At 44.3% G+C, this 22843-nt stretch overlaps 1 protein-coding gene across 1 annotated transcript in view; it reads right to left on the reverse strand.

The window, feature by feature from the left end:
* LOC106597380 (protein naked cuticle homolog 2-like) overlaps positions 1 to 19801 on the reverse strand; it is an 84049-nt gene extending 64248 nt beyond the window's left edge. The window contains 3 exon segments of the mRNA XM_045717765.1: positions 19065 to 19156; positions 19284 to 19310; positions 19436 to 19801. Of these exon segments, the coding sequence (XP_045573721.1) occupies positions 19065 to 19156; positions 19284 to 19310; positions 19436 to 19460 (144 nt within the window). The 5' untranslated portion in view covers positions 19461 to 19801.
* Positions 19802 to 22843: the final 3042 nt, after the last annotated feature.

The following is a 22843-nucleotide window of genomic DNA, read 5'->3' on the forward strand; positions in this document are numbered from 1 at the left end:
AGAGAGAGGGGGAGGATAGGGGGGAGAGGGGGAGGTTAGGGGGGGAGAGAGGGGTTAGAGGGAGAGGTTAGGGGAGAGAGAGGGGGAGGTTAGGGGGAGAGAGGGGGAGGTTAGGGGAGAGAGAGGGAGAGGTTAGGGGAGAGAGAGGGAGAGGTTAGGGGGGAGAGAGGGGGGAGGTTAGAGAGGAGAGAGGGGAGGTTAGGGGAGAGAGAGGGGGAGGTTAGGGGGGAGAGGGGGAGGTTAGGGGGGAGAGAGGGAGAGGTTAGGGGAGAGAGAGGGGGAGGTTAGGGGGGAGAGGGGGAGGTTAAGGGGGGAGAGAGGGGGAGGTTAGGGGAGAGAGGGGGAGGTTAGGGGAGAGAGAGGGAGAGGTTAGGGGAGAGAGAGGGAGAGGTTAGGGGGAGAGAGGGGGAGGTTAGAGAGGAGAGAGGGGGAGGTTAGGGGAGAGGGGGGGAGGTTAGAGAGGAGAGAGGGGGAGAGAGGGGGAGGTTAGGGGGGAGAGAGGGGGAGGTTAGAGAGGAGAGAGGGGGAGGTTAGGGGGGAGAGAGGGGTTAGAGGGAGAGGTTAGGGGAGAGAGAGGGGGAGGTTAGGGGAGAGAGGGGGAGGTTAGGGGAGAGAGAGGGAGAGGTTAGGGGAGAGAGGGGGAGGTTAGGGAGGAGAGAGGGGGAGGTTAGGGGAGAGAGAGGGGGAGGTTAGGGGGGAGAGGGGGAGGTTAGGGGGGAGAGAGGGAGAGGTTAGGGGAGAGAGAGGGGGAGGTTAGGGGGGGAGAGGGGGAGGTTAGGGGGGGAGAGGGGGAGGTTAGGGAGGAGAGAGGGGGAGGTTAGGGGAGAGAGAAGGGGAGGTTGGGGGAGAGAGAGGGAGAGGTTAGGGGAGAGAGAGGGAGAGGTTAGGGGGGAGAGAGGGGGAGGTTAGAGAGGAGAGAGGGGGAGGTTAGGGGGGGAGAGAGGGGAGGTTAGGGGAGAGAGAGGGGGAGGTTAGGGGGGAGAGGGGGAGGTTAGGGGGGAGAGAGGGAGAGGTTAGGGGAGAGAGAGGGGGAGGTTAGGGGGGAGAGGGGGAGGTTAGGGGGGAGAGAGGGGGAGGTTAGGGGGAGAGAGGGGGGAGGTTAGGGGAGAGAGAGGGAGAGGTTAGGGGAGAGAGAGGGAGAGGTTAGGGGGGAGAGAGGGGGAGGTTAGAGAGGAGAGAGGGGAGGTTAGGGGAGAGAGAGGGGGAGGTTAGGGGGGGAGAGGGGGAGGTTAGGGGGGAGAGAGGGGTTAGAGGGAGAGGTTAGGGGAGAGAGAGGGGGAGGTTAGGGGGAGAGAGGGGGAGGTTAGGGGAGAGAGAGGGAGAGGTTAGGGGAGAGAGAGGGAGAGGTTAGGGGGGGAGAGAGGGGGAGGTTAGAGAGGAGAGAGGGGGAGGTTAGGGGAGAGAGAGGGGGAGGTTAGGGGGGAGAGGGGGGAGGTTAGGGGGGAGAGAGGGAGAGGTTAGGGGAGAGAGAGGGGGAGGTTAGGGGGGAGAGGGGGAGGTTAGGGGGGAGAGGGGGAGGTTAGGGAGGAGAGAGGGGAGGTTAGGGGAGAGAGAAGGGGAGGTTGGGGAGAGAGAGGGGAGGTTAGGGGAGAGAGGGGGAGGTTAGGGGGGAGAGAGGGAGAGAAAAACTCTCCAAATGCCTTTAAGTCCCTTCAAAAGGAGGTTACACCGACTATTTATGAAGCCAGTGAGAACACCTTTTGTCATCCGCATCCTCTCTACCGTGTCTCTCTACCGTGTCTCTCTACCATGGTTCTCTACCATGTCTCTCCCTCGCTCTGATATCTCATCAAAGAAACACGTTTTCCTTTTCTCATAGCAGAACAGGAGACCATCTGAAGCAGGGTGTGAATGCTGTACTGAGGATGGACAATATTTTTTTCAAGCTAGGATGATATAGTCCTGTAACATACTTGAAGTGCAAGCCATGGTTCTGAGGAACAATGCTTATCCAGGTTATCCCCAACCACTACAGTAGCACTATATGTACATGTTGTCAGGTCTCTACAGTAGGACTATATGTACATGTTGTCAGATCACTACAGTAGCACTATATGTACATGTTGTCAGGTCACTACAGTAGCACTATATGTACATGTTGTCAGGTCACTACAGTAGGACTATATATTGTCAGATCACTACAGTAGCACTATATGTACATGTTGTCAGATCACAACAGTAGGACTGTATGTTGTCAGGTCTCTACAGTAGGACTATATGTACATGTTGTCAGATCACTACAGTAGGACTATATGTTGTCAGGTCTCTACAGTAGGACTATATGTACATGTTGTCAGATCACTACAGTAGGACTATATGTTGTCAGGTCTCTACAGTAGGACTGTATGTACATGTTGTCAGATCACTACAGTAGGACTGTATGTTGTCAGGTCACTACAGTAGGACTATATGTTGTCAGGTCTCTACAGTAGGACTGTATGTACATGTTGTCAGATCACTACAGTAGGACTATATGTACATGTTGTCAGGTCACTACAGTAGGACTACATGTACATGTTGTCAGATCACTACAGTAGGACTACATGTTGTCAGGTCACTACAGTAGCACTATATGTACATGTTGTCAGGTCACTACAGTAGCACTACATGTACATGTTGTCAGATCACTACAGTAGGACTACATGTTGTCTGGTCACTACAGTAGCACTATATGTACATGTTGTCAGGTCACTACAGTAGGACTATATGTTGTTAGGTCACTACAGTAGGACTATATGTTGTCAGGTCACTACAGTAGGACTATATATACATGTTGTCAGGTCACTACAGTAGGACTACATGTACATGTTGTCAGATCACTACAGTAGGACTACATGTTGTCAGGTCACTACAGTAGGACTATATGTTGTTAGGTCACTACAGTAGGACTATATGTTGTTAGGTCTCTACAGTAGCACTATATGTACATGTTGTCAGATCACTACAGTAGCACTCTATGTACATGTTGTCAGGTCACTACAGTGGGACTATATATTGTCAGATCACTACAGTAGCACTATATGTACATGTTGTCAGGTCACTACAGTAGGACTATATGTTGTCAGGTCACTACAGTAGGACTATATATTGTCAGATCACTACAGTAGCACTATATGTACATGTTGTCAGGTCACTACAGTAGGACTATATGTTGTTAGGTCACTACAGTAGGACTATATGTACATGTTGTCAGGTCCCTACAGTAGGACTATATGTACATGTTGTCAGATCACTACAGTAGCACTATATGTACATGTTGTCAGGTCACTACAGTAGCACTATATGTACATGTTGTCAGGTCACTACAGTAGGACTATATATTGTCAGATCACTACAGTAGCACTATATGTACATGTTGTCAGGTCACTACAGTAGGACTATATGTTGTTAGGTCACTACAGTAGGACTATATGTACATGTTGTCAGGTCCCTACAGTAGGACTATATGTTGTCAGGTAATGAACAGTATTAATAAGTGCAGGTATTGCAGAGACCAACTGAATGCTCAGTGTGCTATAACAGTAGAAAAAGATGTCAGTTGATGGCGACAGATTTTAAATTACCCAGATATCCTTGCCACAAATCCAAACCAAATACTGCTAACTCAAAATTAACATTTTGAGTATAAGATGGACGCAAATGCCTGAAGGTAAGAGCGTCCAAACAAAACATCCCTTTCTTGAGCATGAACGGTCATTTGAATTTGATTCACTAAAGGGAAAGGCTTCTTCTGAGGCTGCATCTCAGTCTTAATAAGAACCACCTGTGTGAGACGTTGGCTGGTTTCTCTGACACAGACTCAGCCTCGTCCTGAACATGCTTTTTTATTTTACATACTTTTTAGTCTAGGACTAGGCATAATCCACAGGAGGTTGGTGGCACCTTAATTGGGGAGGACGGTCTTGTGGTATTGGCTGGAGAAAAATCTGTGAAACGGTATCAAATACATCAAACACATGGTTTCCATGTGTTTGATGCCATTCCATTGGCGCCGTTCCAGACATTATTATGAGCCGTCCTCTCTACAGCAGCCTCCACTGGCGTAATCTGTGTCCGGGAAACTACCCCATAGAACATTATAAAGAGGGCACATTATTGAAGCCAAAAGGGAAACACATATTATTTAAGATTCCCAAACAACAAAGCAGTATTTATACCTGACCAGGTAACCTGCACATAAAAACAGACTTGTACCACTTATAGACTTTTGAAAACCAACAAAAAAAGAAATCAAAGTTAACCCATAGACTTATTCCTAATTCAATTACAAAGAACAAACCACACTCTCAAACTTGTACTGTATCCTATCCTATAATTACAGTACATCTTCAATGAGAGAATAAAAGTCTGTCAAGCTATCTTAACATTTAGGTATGTTCTTTTTCCCGTATTGGCACATCCTGAAAACTGAAAGTAATTCCTAACTGTTTGCAATCCAAATGGCACCCTATTCCCTGTTTAGTGCGCTACTTTTGACCAGAGCCTTATGAAAATCAATGGGCCCTCGTCAAAAGTAGTGCACTATAAAGGGAATAGGGTGTCATTTGGGATGTAGTCATTCTCCACCTTTCATGTTGAGTAATAATGGTCTTTGTTTGTGGCTTCAAAGTGTTGACACACTGCCTCTTAAAGCAGTTAGAGCTCAGTGTTGACACACTGCCTCTTAAAGCAGTTAGAGCTCAGTGTTGACACACTGCCTCTTAAAGCAGTTAGAGCTCAGTGTTGACACACTGCCTCTTAAAGCAGTTAGAGCTCAGTGTTGACACACTGCCTCTTAAAGCAGTTAGAGCTCAGTGTTGACACACTGCCTCTTAAAGCAGTTAGAGCTCAGTGTTGACACACTGCCTCTTAAAGCAGTTAGAGCTCAGTGTTGACACACTGCCTCTTAAAGCAGTTAGAGCTCAGTGTTGACACACTGCCTCTTAAAGCAGTTAGAGCTCAGTGTTGACACACTGCCTCTTAAAGGAGCTCAGTGTTGACACACTGCCTCTTAAAGCAGTTAGAGCTCAGTGTTGACACACTGCCTCTTAAAGCAGTTAGAGCTCAGTGTTGACACACTGCCTCTTAAAGCAGTTAGAGCTCAGTGTTGACACACTGCCTCTTAAAGCAGTTAGAGCTCAGTGCCTCTTAAAAGTGAAATATGTTCCTTTTTGGGCGACCCGACCAAATTCACATAGAAATGTGCGTTATAGATCTGTCATTCTCATTGAAAGCAAGCCAAAGAAGCGGTAGATCTGTTCTATGTACGTGTGTGTGTGTGTGTGTGTGTGTGTGTGTGTGTGTGTGTGTGTGTGTGTGTGTGTGTGTGTGTGTGTGTGTGTGTGTGTGTGTGTGTGTGTGTGTGTGTGTGTGTGTGTGTGTGTGTGTGTGTGTGTGTGTGTGTGTGTGTTGACACTGTTGATGTTTCCAGGAGTGAATAAGGTACAGTGAACCTTCACAGAGCTCTCTGTCCCACCGCCGGTGAATGTACAGAGACCTAGCTAGATAACTACAGGGCTAGTGAATGTACAGAGACCTAGCTAGATAACTACAGGGCTGGTGAATGTACAGAGACCTAGCTAGATAACTACAGGGTTAGTGAATGTACAGAGACCTAGCTGGATAACTACAGGGTTAGTGAATGTACAGAGACCTAGCTAGATAACTACAGGGTTAGTGAATGTACAGAGACCTAGCTAGATAACTACAGGGTTAGTGAATGTACAGAGACCTAGCTAGATAACTACAGGGTTAGTGAATGTACAGAGACCTAGCTGGATAACTACAGGGTTAGTGAATGTACAGAGACCTAGCTGGATAACTACAGGGTTAGTGAATGTACAGAGACCTAGCTAGATAACTACAGGGTTAGTGAATGTACAGAGACCTAGCTAGATAACTACAGGGTTAGTGAATGTACAGAGACCTAGCTAGATAACTACAGGGTTAGTGAATGTACAGAGACCTAGCTGGATAACTACAGGGTTAGTGAATGTACAGAGACCTAGCTGGATAACTACAGGGCTGGTGAATGTACAGAGAAATAGCTAGATAACTACAGGGTTAGTGAATGTACAGAGACCTAGCTAGATAACTACAGGGTTACTGAATGTACAGAGACCTAGCTAGATAACTACAGGGTTACTGAATGTACAGAGACCTAGCTGGATAACTACAGGGTTAGTGAATGTACAGAGACCTAGCTGGATAACTACAGGGTTAGTGAATGTACAGAGACCTAGCTGGATAACTACAGGGTTAGTGAATGTACAGAGACCTAGCTAGATAACTACAGGGTTAGTGAATGTACAGAGACCTAGCTAGATAACTACAGGGCTGGTGAATGTACAGAGACCTAGCTAGATAACTACAGGCTTAGTGAATGTACAGAGACCTAGCTGGATAACTACAGGGTTAGTGAATGTACAGAGACCAAGCTAGATAACTACAGGGCTGGTCAATGTACAGAGACCTAGCTGGATAACTACAGGGCTGGTGAATGTACAGAGACCTAGCTAGATAACTACAGGGTTAGTGAATGTACAGAGACCTAGCTAGATAACTACAGGGTTACTGAATGTACAGAGACCTAGCTAGATAACTACAGGGTTACTGAATGTACAGAGACCTAGCTGGATAACTACAGGGTTAGTGAATGTACAGAGACCTAGCTGGATAACTACAGGGTTAGTGAATGTACAGAGACCTAGCTGGATAACTACAGGGTTAGTGAATGTACAGAGACCTAGCTGGATAACTACAGGGTTAGTGAATGTACAGAGACCTAGCTAGATAACTACAGGGTTAGTGAATGTACAGAGACCTAGCTAGATAACTACAGGGCTGGTGAATGTACAGAGACCTAGCTAGATAACTACAGGGTTAGTGAATGTACAGAGACCTAGCTAGATAACTACAGGGCTGGTCAATGTACAGAGACCTAGCTGGATAACTACAGGGTTAGTGAATGTACAGAGACCTAGCTGCATAACTACAGGTTTCCATAGGGCTCTGGTCAAAAGTAGTGCACTATGAAGGGAATAGGGTGCCATTTGGGACACAGACAAAAAGAGTGTGGGGAGAGTAGCTTTGAATGGCAGTCTACTGTACTCACTCACAGTCACTGCTCTTATCTTGGCTCTCAAATTTACCTGTCACTTTGATCTGGCCAGTGCTATTTCCCTGTTATGCCAGGTACCTAGAAATGTATGACTTGTCTTGAACACCTGCAAAGAAGCGTCAAGATATCATCTGCCTGCATTTCCCAGATAGGACCAAATCATCATGCTGCATCACAATCCACTTTCTTCCCCTTCACTGAAGCCTTGGGAGGAGAGGAGGATTATGTTTCTAGGGCTGAGAGCCAGCCAGCTAAAACCCTCCCTGACATGTACCCTACTACAGAATCAACACTTAGCCCTGTGTGTTTGTGTTGCCGTCGTAAACCCTTAATGAATAGCTTGTTTACTATTTATGGATACATCACAAGTCGTTCATTTACTAGATTTAACCACCAGGAGTATTATTAAAGATACTAGTTCCTGTTTTTGAATCTGAATACCTGTCTCTAGTGAATACAGTTTGTCCTTACCAACTCCATCTGATTGTACTACTGGTTCAGCCAGGTATGTTTGATGAACAAAACACAAATGATCTATAGCATTAATAGCATTAATATAGCATTAACAATCTTAGTTGTGCGTGTTTCTTACAATGGCTACAGTGGTTGTGGTCAAACGTTAATATAAAATCATCAGGCCAAAATGGTCAATGAGAGCACACTGAACAACCCGGAAGGAGAACCTTAGGAATTCAATAGAGACGTCATCTCTTGTTGCAGACGTAGAAAGACTACACACGTAGTCAAGCATCTGAACAAATGACCAAGATGAATAAAGGCATGGTTGGATAAACACTGAACCATCCTCTCTTCTAATCACCTCTTCTACCCATCCACTGATTCAACAGAAGCATGGCCAGATATACATTTTGATCATATAGTTCAATCAGACTGGATTGACCAGGTTGATTAGTTGTTATTATTATGGGGGACAGACAGACAGACAGACAGACAGACAGACAGACAGACAGACAGACAGACAGACAGACAGACAGACAGACGGACAGACGGACGGACGGGGGGACAGACAGGGGGACAGACAGGGGGACAGACAGACAGGGGGACAGACAGACAGAGGGAGAGACTTTGGGAGAGAGGGAAAGACAGCAGACATACATACATACATACATACATACATACATACATACATACATACATACATACATACATACATACATACATACATACATACATACATACATACATACATACGGACGGACAGGCGGACAGGCGGACGGGCGGACAGACAGATAAAAGGCGCATGGTTCTAGAATGGGTTTGTAAAAGCTAGCTAGCAAGCCAGGTCTGTTGAAGCTAGCTAGCTAGCCAAATGCTTGTTGTTTGGCTCTCCCCTTCCCCTCTCCCCTCCCCATTGTCAGAGATGCTAGGAGGCTGGGGAGGGGGGTTCCTTAGCAGTCTGGCCTCAACTTCAAAGAGTTGAGCAGAGTTATAAAAGGGTTCTGATATCACTGGAGCCCCTCTACCCTCTCTTTCTCAATCCCTCTACTCCCTCTCTCCTAGGGGATGGAGGGAGAGGGGCTCTGAGGGGAGAGGGAGCAGGAAGGAATGTTGCCCAACCTTCAAGACCTCTGATTCCATTTTGTTGTTTTGTCATTACTTACAAATAAAAACAAAACTACAAAACTACACCCAATAATGTGAGAGGAGTCATTGCGTAACTAATGTAAACAGTGTGTGGGCTCCAACCTTCCAACGTGATTATTTTCCCTGTACTCTACCAACACATCCAACAGCCTAGTGAAAGGTTGGGTATTAATCCTACAGAGTCTAGTGAAAGGCTGGGTATTAATCCTACAGAGTCTAGTGAAAGGCTGGGTATTAACCCTACAGCCTTGTGAAAGGCTGGGTATTAATCCTACAGAGTCTAGTGAAAGGCTGGGTATTAATCCTACAGCCTAGTGAAAGGCTGGGTATTAATCCTACAGAGTTTAGTGAAAGGCTGGGTATTAACCCTACAGCCTAGTGAAAGGTTGGGTATTAATCATACAGCCTAGTGAAAGGCTGGGTATTAATCCTACAGAGTCTAGTGAAAGGCTGGGTATTAATCCTACAGCCTTGTGAAAGGTTGGATATTAATCCTACAGCCTAGTGAAAGGCTGGGTATTAATCCTACAGAGTCTAGTGAAAGGCTGGGTATTAATCATACAGCCTAGTGAAAGGTTGGGTATTAATCCTACAGCCTAGTGAAAGGCTGGGTATTAATCCTACAGAGTCTAGTGAAAGGCTGGGTATTAATCCTACAGAGTCTAGTGAAAGGCTGGGTATTAATCCTACAGAGTCTAGTGAAAGGCTGGGTATTAACCCTACAGCCTTGTGAAAAGCTGGGTATTAATCCTACAGAGTCTAGTGAAAGGCTGGGTATTAATCCTACAGAGTCTAGTGAAAGGCTGGGTATTAATCCTACAGAGTCTAGTGAAAGGCTGGGTATTAATCCTACAGAGTTTAGTGAAAGGCTGGGTATTAATCCTACAGAGTCTAGTGAAAGGCTGGGTATTAATCCTACAGAGTCTAGTGAAAGGCTGGGTATTAATCCTACAGCCTAGTGAAAGGCTGGGTATTAATCCTACAGAGCCTAGTGAAAGGCTGGGTATTAATCCTACAGAGTCTAGTGAAAGGCTGGGTATTAACCCTACAGAGCCTAGTGAAAGGCTGGGTATTAATCCTACAGAGTCTAGTGAAAGGCTGGGTATTAATCCTACAGAGTCTAGTGAAAGGCTGGGTATTAACCCTACAGAGTCTAGTGAAAGGCTGGGTATTAATCCTACAGAGTCTAGTGAAAGGCTGGGTATTAATCCTACAGAGTCTAGTGAAAGGCTGGGTATTAATCCTACAGAGTCTAGTGAAAGGCTGGGTATTAACCCTACAGAGCCTAGTGAAAGGCTGGGTATTAATCCTACAGAGTCTAGTGAAAGGCTGGGTATTTGAAGTACAATAACACCATATAAATGGGAACCCCAGGTGAGATCATATTCTTATTTCAAGCAAATAAACATTTCAAAGGGGGTGCAGAGTACTACTCCTGTCTAATGCTGTCATTAATTTAAACAGGAAGTTAGTTAGTTAGTTCCTTGTTGTATAGAACAGTGATGCAGAATATGAGGTGACAGGCACAGCACCTACCTATGGAAACCATTTGAATTTCAGGCCCTGATCAAATCCAATTAGATTTATGAATAAAGTAACTCAGACAGTTGTACAACCAAAAATATAAACCAAAAAGACACTGGAAGACGGCACCCTACCTCCTTAAAAAGAGCAGTGTTGAGAAATTCAACAATTTAGTGCAGCATTGATATGCAGGTGTGAGATCTATGGATCTATGTCCAGACTAACCAAGCTATGCCGTACTATGCAATACCTATGCAGTAACCAAATTGCATTTAATCCCTCTGTATCTCTGTCAATCACCACATCCTCATCGGCAGACTCAATAGCCTTGGTTTCTCAAATGATTGTCTCGCCTGGTTTACCAACTACTTCACTGATAGAGTTCAGTGTGTCAAATCGGAGGTCCTGTTGTCCGGACCTCTGGTAGTCTCTATGGGGTGCCACAGGGTTCAAATCTTGGGCCGACTCTCTTCTCTGTATACATCAATGATGTCGCTCTTGCTGCGGGTGATTCTCTGATCCACCTCTACGCAGACGACAACATTCTGTATACTTCTGGCCCTTCTTTGGACACTGTGTTAACAGCCCTCCAGACGAGCTTCAATGCCATACAGCTCTCCTTCCGTGGCCTCCAACTGCTCTTAAATACAAGTAAAACTAAATGCATGCTATTCAATCGATCACTGCCTGCACCTGCCCGCCCGTCCAGCATCACTACTCTGGACGGCTCTGACTTAGAATATGTGGACAACTACAAATACCTAGGTGTCTGGTTAGACTGTAAGATCTCCTTCCAGACTCACATCAAACATCTCCAATCCAAAGTTAAATCTAGAATTAGCTTCCTATTTTGCAACAAAGCACCCTTCACTCATGCTGCCAAACATACCCTTGTAAAACTGACCATCCTACCGATCCTCGACTTTGGCGATGTCATTTACAAAATAGCCTCCAATAACCTACTCAATAAATCGGATGCAGTCTATCACAGTGCCATCTGTTTTGTCACCAAAGCCCCATATACTACCCACCACTGCGACCTGTACGCTCTCGTTGGCTGGCCCTCGCTTCATACCCGTCGCCAAACCAACTGGCTCCAGGTCATCTACAAGACCCTGCTAGGTAAAGTCCCCCCTTATCTCAGCTCGCTGGTCACCATAGCAGCACCCACCTGTAGCATGCGCTCCAGCAGGTATATCTCTCTGGTCACCCCCAAAGCCAATTCCTCCTTTGGCCGCCTCTCCTTCAAGTTCTCTGCTGCCAATGACTGGAACGAACTACAAAAATCTCTGAAACTGGAAACACTTATCTCCCTCACTAGCTTTAAGCACCAGCTGTCAGAGCAGCTCACAGATTACTGCACCTGTACATAGCCCATCTATAATTTAGCCAAACAACTACCTCTTCCCCTACTATATTTATTTATTTTGCTCCTTTCACCCCATTATTTCTATTTCTACTTTGCACTTTCTTCCACTACAAATCTACCATGCCAGTGTTTTAATTGCTATATTGTATTTACTTCGTCACCATGGCCATTTTTACCTTTACCTCCCTTATCTCACCTCATTTGCTCACATTGTATATAGACTTATTTTTCTACTGTATTATTGACTGTATGTTTGTTTTACTCCATGTGTAACTCTGTGTTGTTGTATGTGTCGAACTGCTTTGCTTTATTTTGGCCAGGTCACAATTGTAAATGAGAACTTGTTCTCAACTTGCCTACCTGGTTAAATAAAGGTGAAAAAATATATATATTAAAAGTCCACACAACTCATCCACCCCCTACACAGAGCAAATTGAAAGTCAACAGGAAAAACAAGTGTTGGCTAGATGAGATTAAAAGGTCAGAGACCTTACAGTGTGGTGCCAGGACAACAACCTCTCCCTCAACGGAAGACACATTTCGGTTGAATGAATTCAGCTGTGCAACTGACTAGATATCCCCTTTACCTTCCCTTTCCCCATATTCCCATACACACATAACATGCACACACATGCATACTGACACCACACACACATTCACACACACTTTCACACTCATACGCTGCTGCTAGTCATTTTACCCCTACATACAGTACATAACTACCTCAATTACCTTGTACCCCTGCACATCGACCCAGTACTGGTACTCCCTGTATATAGCCATGTTATTTCCTACTCCGTGTATATAGCCATGTTATTTCCTACTCCGTGTATATAGCCATGTCATTTTCTACTCCGTGTATATAGATAGCCATGTTATTTTCTACTCCCTGTATATAGCCATGTTATTTTCTACTCCCTGTATATAGCCATGTTATTTTCTACTCCCTGTATATAGCCATGTTATTTTCTACTTCCTGTATATAGCCATGTTATTTCCTACTCCGTGTATATAGCCATGTCATTTTCTACTCCCTGTATAGAGATAGCCATGTTATTTTCTACTCCCTGTATATAGCCATGTTATTTTCTACTCCCTGTATATAGATAGCCATGTTATTTTCTACTCCCTGTATATAGATAGCCATGTTATTTTCTACTCCCTGTATATAGCCATGTTATTTTCTACTCCCTGTATATAGCCATGTTATTTTCTACTCCCTGTATATAGCCATGTTATTTTCTACTCCCTGTATATAGCCATGTTATTTTCTACTCCCTGTATATAGATAGCCATGTTATTTTCTACTCCCTGTATATAGCCATGTTATTTTCTACTCCCTGTATATAGCCATGTTATTTTCTACTTCCTGTATATAGATAGCCATGTTATTTTCTACTCCCTGTATATAGCCATGTTATTTTCTACTCCCTGTATATAGCCATGTTATTTTCTACTTCCTGTATATAGATAGCCATGTTATTTTCTACTCCCTGTATATAGATAGCCATGTTATTTTCTACTTCCTGTATATAGATAGCCATGTTATTTTCTACTCTCTGTATATAGATAGCCATGTTATTTTCTACTTCCTGTATATAGATAGCCATGTTATTTTCTACTCTCTGTATATAGATAGCCATGTTATTTTCTACTCCCTGTATATAGCCATGTTATTTTCTACTTCCTGTATAAAGCCATGTTATTTTCTACTCCCTGTATATAGCATGTTATTTTCTACTCCCTGTATATAGATAGCCATGTTATTTTCTACTTCCTGTATATAGATAGCCATGTTATTTTCTACTCCCTGTATATAGCCATGTTATTTTATACTTCCTGTATATAGCCATGTTATTTTCTACTCCCTGTATATAGATAGCCATGTTATTTTCTACTCCCTGTATATAGCCATGCTATTTCTACTCCCTGTATATAGATAGCCATGTTATTTTCTACTTCCTGTATATAGCCATGTTATTTTCTACTTCCTGTATAAAGCCATGTTATTTTCTACTCCCTGTATATAGATAGCCATGTTATTTTCTACTTCCTGTATATAGCCATGTTATTTTCTACTCCCTGTATATAGCCATGTTATTTTCTACTCCCTGTATAGAGATAGCCATGTTATTTTCTACTTCCTGTATATAGATAGCCATGTTATTTTCTACTTCCTGTATATAGATAGCCATGTTATTTTCTACTCCCTGTATATAGATAGCCATGTTATTTTCTATTCCCTGTATATAGATAGCCATGTTATTTTCTACTTCCTGTATATAGCCATGTTATTTTCTACTTCCTGTATATAGCCATGTTATTTTCTACTTCCTGTATAAAGCCATGTTATTTTCTACTCCCTGTATATAGATAGCCATGTTATTTTCTACTTCCTGTATATAGCCATGTTATTTTCTACTCCCTGTATATAGATAGCCATGTTATTTTCTACTTCCTGTATATAGATAGCCATGTTATTTTCTACTCCCTGTATATAGCCATGTTATTTTCTACTCCCTGTATATAACCATGTTATTTTCTACTTCCTGTATATAGATAGCCATGTTATTTTCTACTTCCTGTATATAGATAGCCATGTTATTTTCTACTTCCTGTATATAGATAGCCATGTTATTTTCTACTCCCTGTATATAGATAGCCATGTTATTTTCTACTTCCTGTATATAGCCATGTTATTTTCTACTCCCTGTATATAGCCATGTTATTTTCTACTCCCTGTATATAGCCATGTTATTTTCTACTCCCTGTATATAACCATGTTATTTTCTACTTCCTGTATATAGATAGCCATGTTATTTTCTACTCCCTGTATATAGATAGCCATGTTATTTTCTACTTCCTGTATATAGATAGCCATGTTATTTTCTACTCCCTGTATATAGATAGCCATGTTATGTTCTACTTCCTGTATATAGATAGCCATGTTATTTTCTATTCCATGTATATAGCCATGTTATTTTTAGTGTTATTTTTATTTGTTATTCACTGTCACAATGTTTTATTTTATCTTTAACTCTGCATTCTTGGAAAATAATAAAAATCTGTCGTTCTGCCCTGAACAAGGCAGTTAACCCACTGTTCCAAGGCCGTCATTGAAAATAAGAATTTGTTCTTAACTGACTTGCCTAGCTAAATAAAGGTAAAATAAAAAATAAAAAAATAAAGTCAGCATTTCACTGTTAGTCTACACCTGTTGTTTACCAAAGATATGATATGAGTGAGACCAGCCCACCTCCTAAAGACTAATAACATCCCAGCATAAGCTGTTTGGTGGTATGTGTGTGTGTGTGTGTGTGTGTGTGTGTGTGTGTGTGTGTGTGTGTGTGTGTGTGTGTGTGTGTGTGTGTGTGTGTGTGTGTGTGTGTGTGTGTGTGTGTGTGTGTGTGTGTGTGTCTGCGTCTGTCTGTCTGTGGTGGTTTTCACCCTTAGGGAGGAGTGTGAGCAGGAATTCCTGTGAAGTGGAGGAAAGTTGTCTTTTAATACGCCCAGAGTGGGCGGTAATAACCCTCTGATACGATCCATAACTCCTGCAGTATTACAGACATGACAGCCGTACAGCCACCCACCTTAACGGGACCCACGTCACTACCTCTGACTGAACCAACTGATCACAATTCCTGTCTGAATGGTTCCGTTCCAAATGGCACCCTATTCCCTATATAGTGCACTACTTTAGACCAGAGCCCTATTCCCTATATAGTGTACTAGTTTTGACCAGGGCCCTGGTATGAAGGCTCTTTGCCCTGTCACACCCCTCAACATGACATGCTAATTGAAGTGATGTAACGTTATGCCATGGAGAGAGAGAGAGGAGGCTGCCCGCTGGGAGCTGCCATGGAGAGAGAGAGAGAGAGAGAGAGGAGGCTGCCCGCTGGGAGCTGCCATGGAGAGAGAGAGAGAGAGAGAGAGAGAGAGAGAGAGAGGAGGCTGTCCGCTGGGAGCTGCCATGGAGAGAGAGAGAGAGAGAGAGGAGGCTGCCCACTGGGAGCTGCCATGGAGAGAGAGAGAGAGGAGGCTGCCCGCTGGGAGCTGCCATGGAGAGAGAGAGGGAGAGAGGAGGCTGCCTGCTGGGAGCTGCCATGGAGAGAGAGAGAGAGGAGGCTGCCCACTGGGAGCTGCCATGGAGAGAGAGAGAGAGAGAGAGAGAGAGAGAGAGAGAGGAGGCTGCCTGCTGGGAGCTGCCATGGAGAGAGAGAGAGAGAGGAGGCTGCCCGCTGGGAGCTTCCATGGAGAGAGAGAGAGAGAGAGAGAGGAGGCTGCCCGCTGGGAGCTGCCATGGAGAGAGAGAGAGAGAGAGAGAGAGGAGGCTGCCCGCTGGGAGCTGCCATGGAGAGAGAGAGAGAGAGAGGAGGCTGCCTGCTGGGAGCTGCCATGGAGAGAGAGAGAGGAGGCTGCCCGCTGGGAGCTGCCATGGAGAGAGAGAGAGGAGGCTGCCCGCTGGGAGCTGCCATGGGAGAGAGAGAGAGGAGGCTGCCCGCTGGGAGCTGCCATGGAGAGAGAGAGAGAGAGAGGAGGCTGCCCGCTGGGAGCTGCCATGGAGAGAGAGAGAGAGGAGGCTGCCTGCTGGGAGCTGCCATGGAGAGAGAGAGAGGAGGCTGCCCGCTGGGAGCTGCCATGGAGAGAGAGAGGGAGAGAGGAGGCTGCCTGCTGGGAGCTGCCATGGAGAGAGAGAGAGAGGAGGCTGCCCACTGGGAGCTGCCATGGAGAGAGAGAGAGAGAGAGAGAGAGAGAGAGAGAGAGAGAGAGAGAGGAGGCTGCCTGCTGGGAGCTGCCATGGAGAGAGAGAGAGAGAGGAGGCTGCCCGCTGGGAGCTTCCATGGAGAGAGAGAGAGAGAGAGAGAGGAGGCTGCCCGCTGGGAGCTGCCATGGAGAGAGAGAGAGAGAGAGAGAGAGAAAGAGGAGGCTGCCCGCTGGGAGCTGCCATGGAGAGAGAGAGAGAGAGAGGAGGCGGCCGGCTGGGCGCTGCGATCGAGAGAGAGAGAGGAGGCTGCCCGCTGGGAGCTGCCATGGAGAGAGAGAGAGGAGGCTGCCCGCTGGGAGCTGCCATGGAGAGAGAGAGAGAGAGGAGGCTGCCCGCTGGGAGCTGCCATGGAGAGAGAGAGAGAGAGGAGGCTGCCTACTGGGAGCTGCCATGGAGAGAGAGAGAGGAGGCTGCCCGCTGGGAGCTGCCATGGAGAGAGAGAGAGAGAGGAGGCTGCCTGCTGGGAGCTGCCATGGAGAGAGAGAGAGAGGAGGCTGCCCGCTGGGAGCTGCCATGGAGAGAGAGAGAGAGAGAGGAGGCTGCCTGCTGGGAGCTGCCATGGAGAGAGAGAGAGAGGAGGCTGCCTGCTGGGAGCTGCCATGGAGAGAGAGAGAGGAGGCTGCCCGCTGGGAGCTGCCATGGAGAGAGAGAGAGGAGGCTGCCCGCTGGGAGCTGCCATGGAGAGAGAGAGAGAGAGGAGGCTGCCCGCTGGGAGCTGCCATGGAGAGAGAGAGAGAGAGGAGGCTGCCTACTGGGAGCTGCCATGGAGAGAGAGAGAGGAGGCTGCCCGCTGGGAGCTGCCATGGAGAGAGAGAGAGAGGGAGGCTGCCTGCTGGGAGCTGCCATGGAGAGAGAGAGAGAGGAGGCTGCCCGCTGGGAGCTGCCATGGAGAGAGAGAGAGAGAGAGGAGGCTGCCTGCTGGGAGCTGCCATGGAGAGAGAGAGAGAGGAGGCTGCCTGCTGGGAGCTGCCATGGAGAGAGAGAGAGAGAGAGGAGGCTGCCTGCTGGGAGCTGCCATGGAGAGAGAGAGAGAGGAGGCTGCCTGCTGGGAGCTGCCATGGAGAGAGAGAGAGAGGAGGCTGCCTGCTGGGAGCTAGGCTGACTATAATAGGAGGCATTGAGAATAAGACAGCCAAAGCTCCCAGAGGGCTTAAAGCGGCAATCAGCAGTTGAAACAATAACAAAGTGTACTCCCCACTAAGGTTTTGCTAAAAAGCTGAGGGATGGAGTTGGAGAAATTGAACCACTCTCGAATTCATAGACAGAGATATGGATGCAAGGACTGACCATCCATGATATTCTGATGGGGTACGACAGTTGAACTAAGCTCATGAGGCATTTATAAGTTATATTCTTCAAGAATCAATGGGAACAGATCATTCATTTATAAGTCCAGAAATGGAGGTAACAACTGCAAATTGCCCCTTTAAGGCTGTTATAGCCTCCCCAGCACGCAGCCCAGCGAGGCTGTTATAACCACTTCAATATGCAGCCAAGCCAGGATGTTATAACCTGTCTAATATGCATCCCAGCCAGGCTGTTACCTCCCCAGCATGCAGCCCAGCGAGGCTGTTATAACCTCTTCAATATGCAGCCAAGCCAGGATGTTATAACCTGTCTAATATGCATCCCAGCCAGGCTGTTACCTCCCCAGCATGCAGCCCAGCGAGGCTGTTATAACCTCTTCAATATGCAGCCAAGCCAGGGTGTTATAACCTGTCTAATATGCATCCCAGCCAGGCTGTTACCTCCCCAGCATGCAGCCCAGCGAGGCTGTTATAACCTCTTCAATATGCAGCCAAGCCAGGGTGTTATAACCTGTCTAATATGCATCCCAGCCAGGCTGTTACCTCCCCAGCATGCAGCCCAGCTAGAGGAATAACCACAGCACTGTTGTCCCAGTGCCAGATATGACAGAAACAACAACAACTCAAACCTGCAACTTCATACACATCAACATGTCTTTGCAAAGGCCTTTGAATGCTTACTTAATGACTATAGATCACAATGAGTTTTTTTCTGCTAGTGTGTGGTAGAGAGAGCATTTAATCTACAGGTAGAGGGAAAGGGATTATACAGCACTGTACTTCTGACAACCTGGAACTGCCAGACAGACTGAGACCACACCCCAGTCTGTGTCCTTTTCTAAATGAAGTACTGCAAACTTTCCCCTTCAGTCACCAACTCTTAGGCCATGCTTTACCGAATCTGTACACGCTTCTAGGAGGGAAAAACATGACTTGCAAACATACAAAATAAACGCTAGAAAACAACCTCGAGATTTTGGATATAAATCTTAATTTCGAGCATTAAATCTTTCATATCAATAAATTTCATTTTATAGAGCGCTAGTCCCCAAATGATGTCTGAATCATGAAGAAGTTCATTGATTTGTCCTCCTGGGGCTGCATGGGAAGGACCTTGTAATCACACCTGATCCCAACTGTAGACCATCTATGGACCATCTCATATGGGCAATTTGAAAATACAAACTTCTCAGCCTGTGTTAAAGAGTAATGTATTTTAATTATAATAGACTATTATCGAATTATTATTAGCATTATTAGCATTATTTTCAGTATCCAAATCATTATAATCATTAGCCACATTCTTATAATTATATTTTTTTGTATCATTTATCCAAGAAAGCGCATAGATTTTTTTTTTTTAAAGGTGTAAAATACAAGTGTTTCGTTTCTTACCTGAATGTTGTTCAGTTTGTGATCTGAGGCGCTGTACCTCTCGCATTCTTCCATCGCTCTTCGGAGGAAAGCGTTCACAACAAAACTGTCTCCTAGAAACCGGGGGAAATTATTATTAATATCAATGATACCAATTTGTGTGTAGATAATAATATAATGTAAGGTTTAACACAAGGTTTAATGCGTTATTTCTAAAGGCTGATAGAGGTATATTCTCACCTTCGGGGTTCTCTCTACGTTTGCCCGCTTTAGATCACAGCACAATATGGAAATTCAAATGAGAAATTCGTTACAATCTGAACAAAATATTCATCAATGATTAATCAGTATGGAATATTCAAATGCAAATGTTTATAAGAGGTATATCTTACCATGTTTGGACTGAAGTTTCCCCATTTCCACGTCACTTTTTCCTTGATTAATGAACAGTTCTTTACCAATCCGTCATGGATAACCCAGTCTGCTGGTCAACATTGTCACATTGTGTCCGCGTTTTTGCAAGAAAATAGTCAAATGTAACTTTCCTCAAGCGCATTCAAAATGACCAATATATACACATGTTTTCTTTCGCTGTACAGAAACAACGCTGTTTCTCTCAAAACAAATCCCGAGAGAGGGGAGACTATAGTAGACTTGCTCTTTAGCGTCAGACAAGCCAACAGACTGACTGAATGGAAGAATGTGTGTCCGTCTGGCGGTAGCGTAGCGCAGAGCAGGAGGCGCTCAGCTCAATCTGAGTAGTAGACATGGCTGTGGGCTTTACACCCTCAAAGTGTCTGCTAAATACCGTCCCCTGTTGGACTGATTTCAAACAGGTATTTACTTTTGCTGGTGATTTTGTTCCAGTATAACAATAAAAATCAAATCAAATCAAATCAGAAAATGTACACCTGTTTAGCAGATGTTATTGCGTGTGTAGCGAAGTGCTTGTGTTTCTAGCTCTAACAGTGCTGTAATATCTAAGAGTAATATCTAACAATTTCACAACAATATACACATCTAAAGTAAAGGAATGGAATTAAGAATATATAAATAGTTGGACGAGCGATGTCAAAGCGGCATAGACTAAGATACAGTACAATAGGATAGAATACAGTATATAGATATGAGATGAGTAATACATAGACTAAGATACAGTACAATAGGATAGAATACAGTATATAGATATGAGATGAGTAATACATAGACTAAGATACAGTACAATAGGATAGAATACAGTATATAGATATGAGATGAGTAATACATAGACTAAGATACAGTACAATAGGATAGAATACAGTATATAGATATGAGATGAGTAAAACATAGACTAAGATACAGTACAATAGGATAGAATACAGTATATAGATATGAGATGAGTAATACATAGACTAAGATACAGTACAATAGGATAGAATACAGTATATAGATATGAGATGAGTAAAACATAGACTAAGATACAGTACAATAGGATAGAATACAGTATATAGATATGAGATGAGTAATACATAGACTAAGATACAGTAGAATAGGATAGAATACAGTATATAGATATGAGATGAGTAAAACATAGACTAAGATACAGTACAATAGGCGTAATGCTGGTAGTGCTGGTGAGTTACCGCTGCTCTGATATCCAATAGTTCTTCCAGGCTGTATGGAATAACACCAAACAAATTCTGGCCTAATCATGTAAGAAACAACACATAAAAACACGAAATACTGCAAAATACAGTATATTTAGATATTAGGCCATGTTTGTGTCCAAACTGTTGAATCAGCATAAGTGAGTTCTTGTAACTTGACAATTTCCTAATGTTTCTATATGAAAGCCTGCTAGTATAAAAAAGATAGTGATAACTAACTTTCCCCTATTCATTTGGGAGTATAATATACAATGAGAGTATGATGTCTGTCAGAATGTAATGTTAGCCTTTGTGTAACACTATATCCTCAACATCTGCATTATCAACAGTGCATGAGTACCGGTACCGATTTCAGTCCAAATCAAGCACTGATTATCAAGGGCTTCGTCCCAAATAACACCCTAGAATTATCTTTCCTGGAAACCGCCGATATTGAATTTCATTGAATTCTACATCAGGCATAAATGAGCGTTTGGATTAGGAAAGTGTCCTCTCACAACCTCTACAAGCCAGAATGTTGAATTAAATGATATTTTAACGTACTTTACCGGTTGTCCTCTGTGCAGTTAGTCCTTTTCGTGGTAGGAATGTGATACAATATATGCACAGGGAAGTATAATTAAATCAACTTTCCATAAAACCGGTAATGACCTGAAGCATGCGCAGAACCATGTAAACGTGCACCAGCTCGGCAGTAGTCTGTCTATACATGGGTTGTGCGCATGTAGTTTCTTCTTGTGCGCATGCTTCAGGCGATGGAAATGTGAACGCACTACCAGCACTTTGAAAAGTTGATTTAAAGTTACTTTCCTGTGGATATATTGTCTCACATTGCTACCTGTAAATAAGGAGCAACTACATGGACAACCGGTAGAGGAAGTGAAAATATAATTTGGCTTGTTGTGACAGGACAATTTCCTGATCTAACTGCTCATTCATGCCTGATGTAGAATCCAATAACATTCACCATCAGGTTTCCAGGCTACCTATTCCCTATAGCAGGGCTATTCAACTCTTACCCTGTGAGGTTCGGAGCCTGCTGCTTTTCTGTTCTACCAGATCATTAATTACACCCAACTGGTGTCCCAGTGTAAATCACTTCCTGATTCCAATGAAAAAGGCAGGGGAACTGGCTTCCAAGGTCCAGAGTTGAATTTGACCACTACTTTTGACCAGGACCTAAATAGGGAATGTGTTGCCATCTGGGATGCACAAAGGTCTTTGTTTCCTCCAAATACAAACAACAACCAACCTTCTAGAAAAAGACCCATTGTTCTCTAAACAGAAGCAAGGTAACATTGTGAAAATAGGCCTGAAATATCCATCAGTCACCTCCTTCTGAAGCGTAGCTGTCTGTTTAATCTGGTGGAGTTAAACAAGGCCCTAGTCACATGACCAACATTAGATGTTATGACTACTTTCTGCTCCAAGCGTCAACTTCAGCATGACGTAATGTCCTTCAATCACATGATGGTGTCTTACAAACATCCACAGCCATCCTACCTGTCCGATGTTGATTTAGGACCTGGACAGTTAAGATGTTTAGCATACAGTACACATCCTTCTTCTATTAATCAAAGGATGTGTTTGTATCTATCTGATGTCACACACACACACACACACACACACACACACACACACACACACACACACACACACACACACACACACACACACACACACACACACACACCCACGCACACGCACGCGCACGCACGCACACGCACGCACCCAAACGCACACGCACACGCACACGCACACACACACACACACACACACACACACACACACACACACACACACACACACACACAGAGAGAAAAGAGAGAGGGACCACAGTGTGACATCACAGCAGTAATATTTGTGATCTGTTGCCACAAGAAAAGGTCAACCAGTGAAGAACAAACACCATTGTAAATACAGCCCATATTTATTTTCCTTTTTGTACTTTAACTAATTGCACATCGTTATAACACTGTACATAGCCATAATGACATTTGAAATGTCTCTATTCCTTTTAAACTTTTGTGTTTATAATGTTTATTTTTTATTCTTTATTTCACTTTTGTTTATTATCTATTTTACTTGCTTTGGCAATGTAAACATATGTTTCCCATGCCAATAAAGCCCTTAAATTGAAATAAATTGAATTGA

This window comes from Salmo salar, chromosome ssa05 (assembly GCF_905237065.1).
Source record: "Salmo salar chromosome ssa05, Ssal_v3.1, whole genome shotgun sequence".
NCBI lineage: Eukaryota > Metazoa > Chordata > Actinopteri > Salmoniformes > Salmonidae > Salmo > Salmo salar.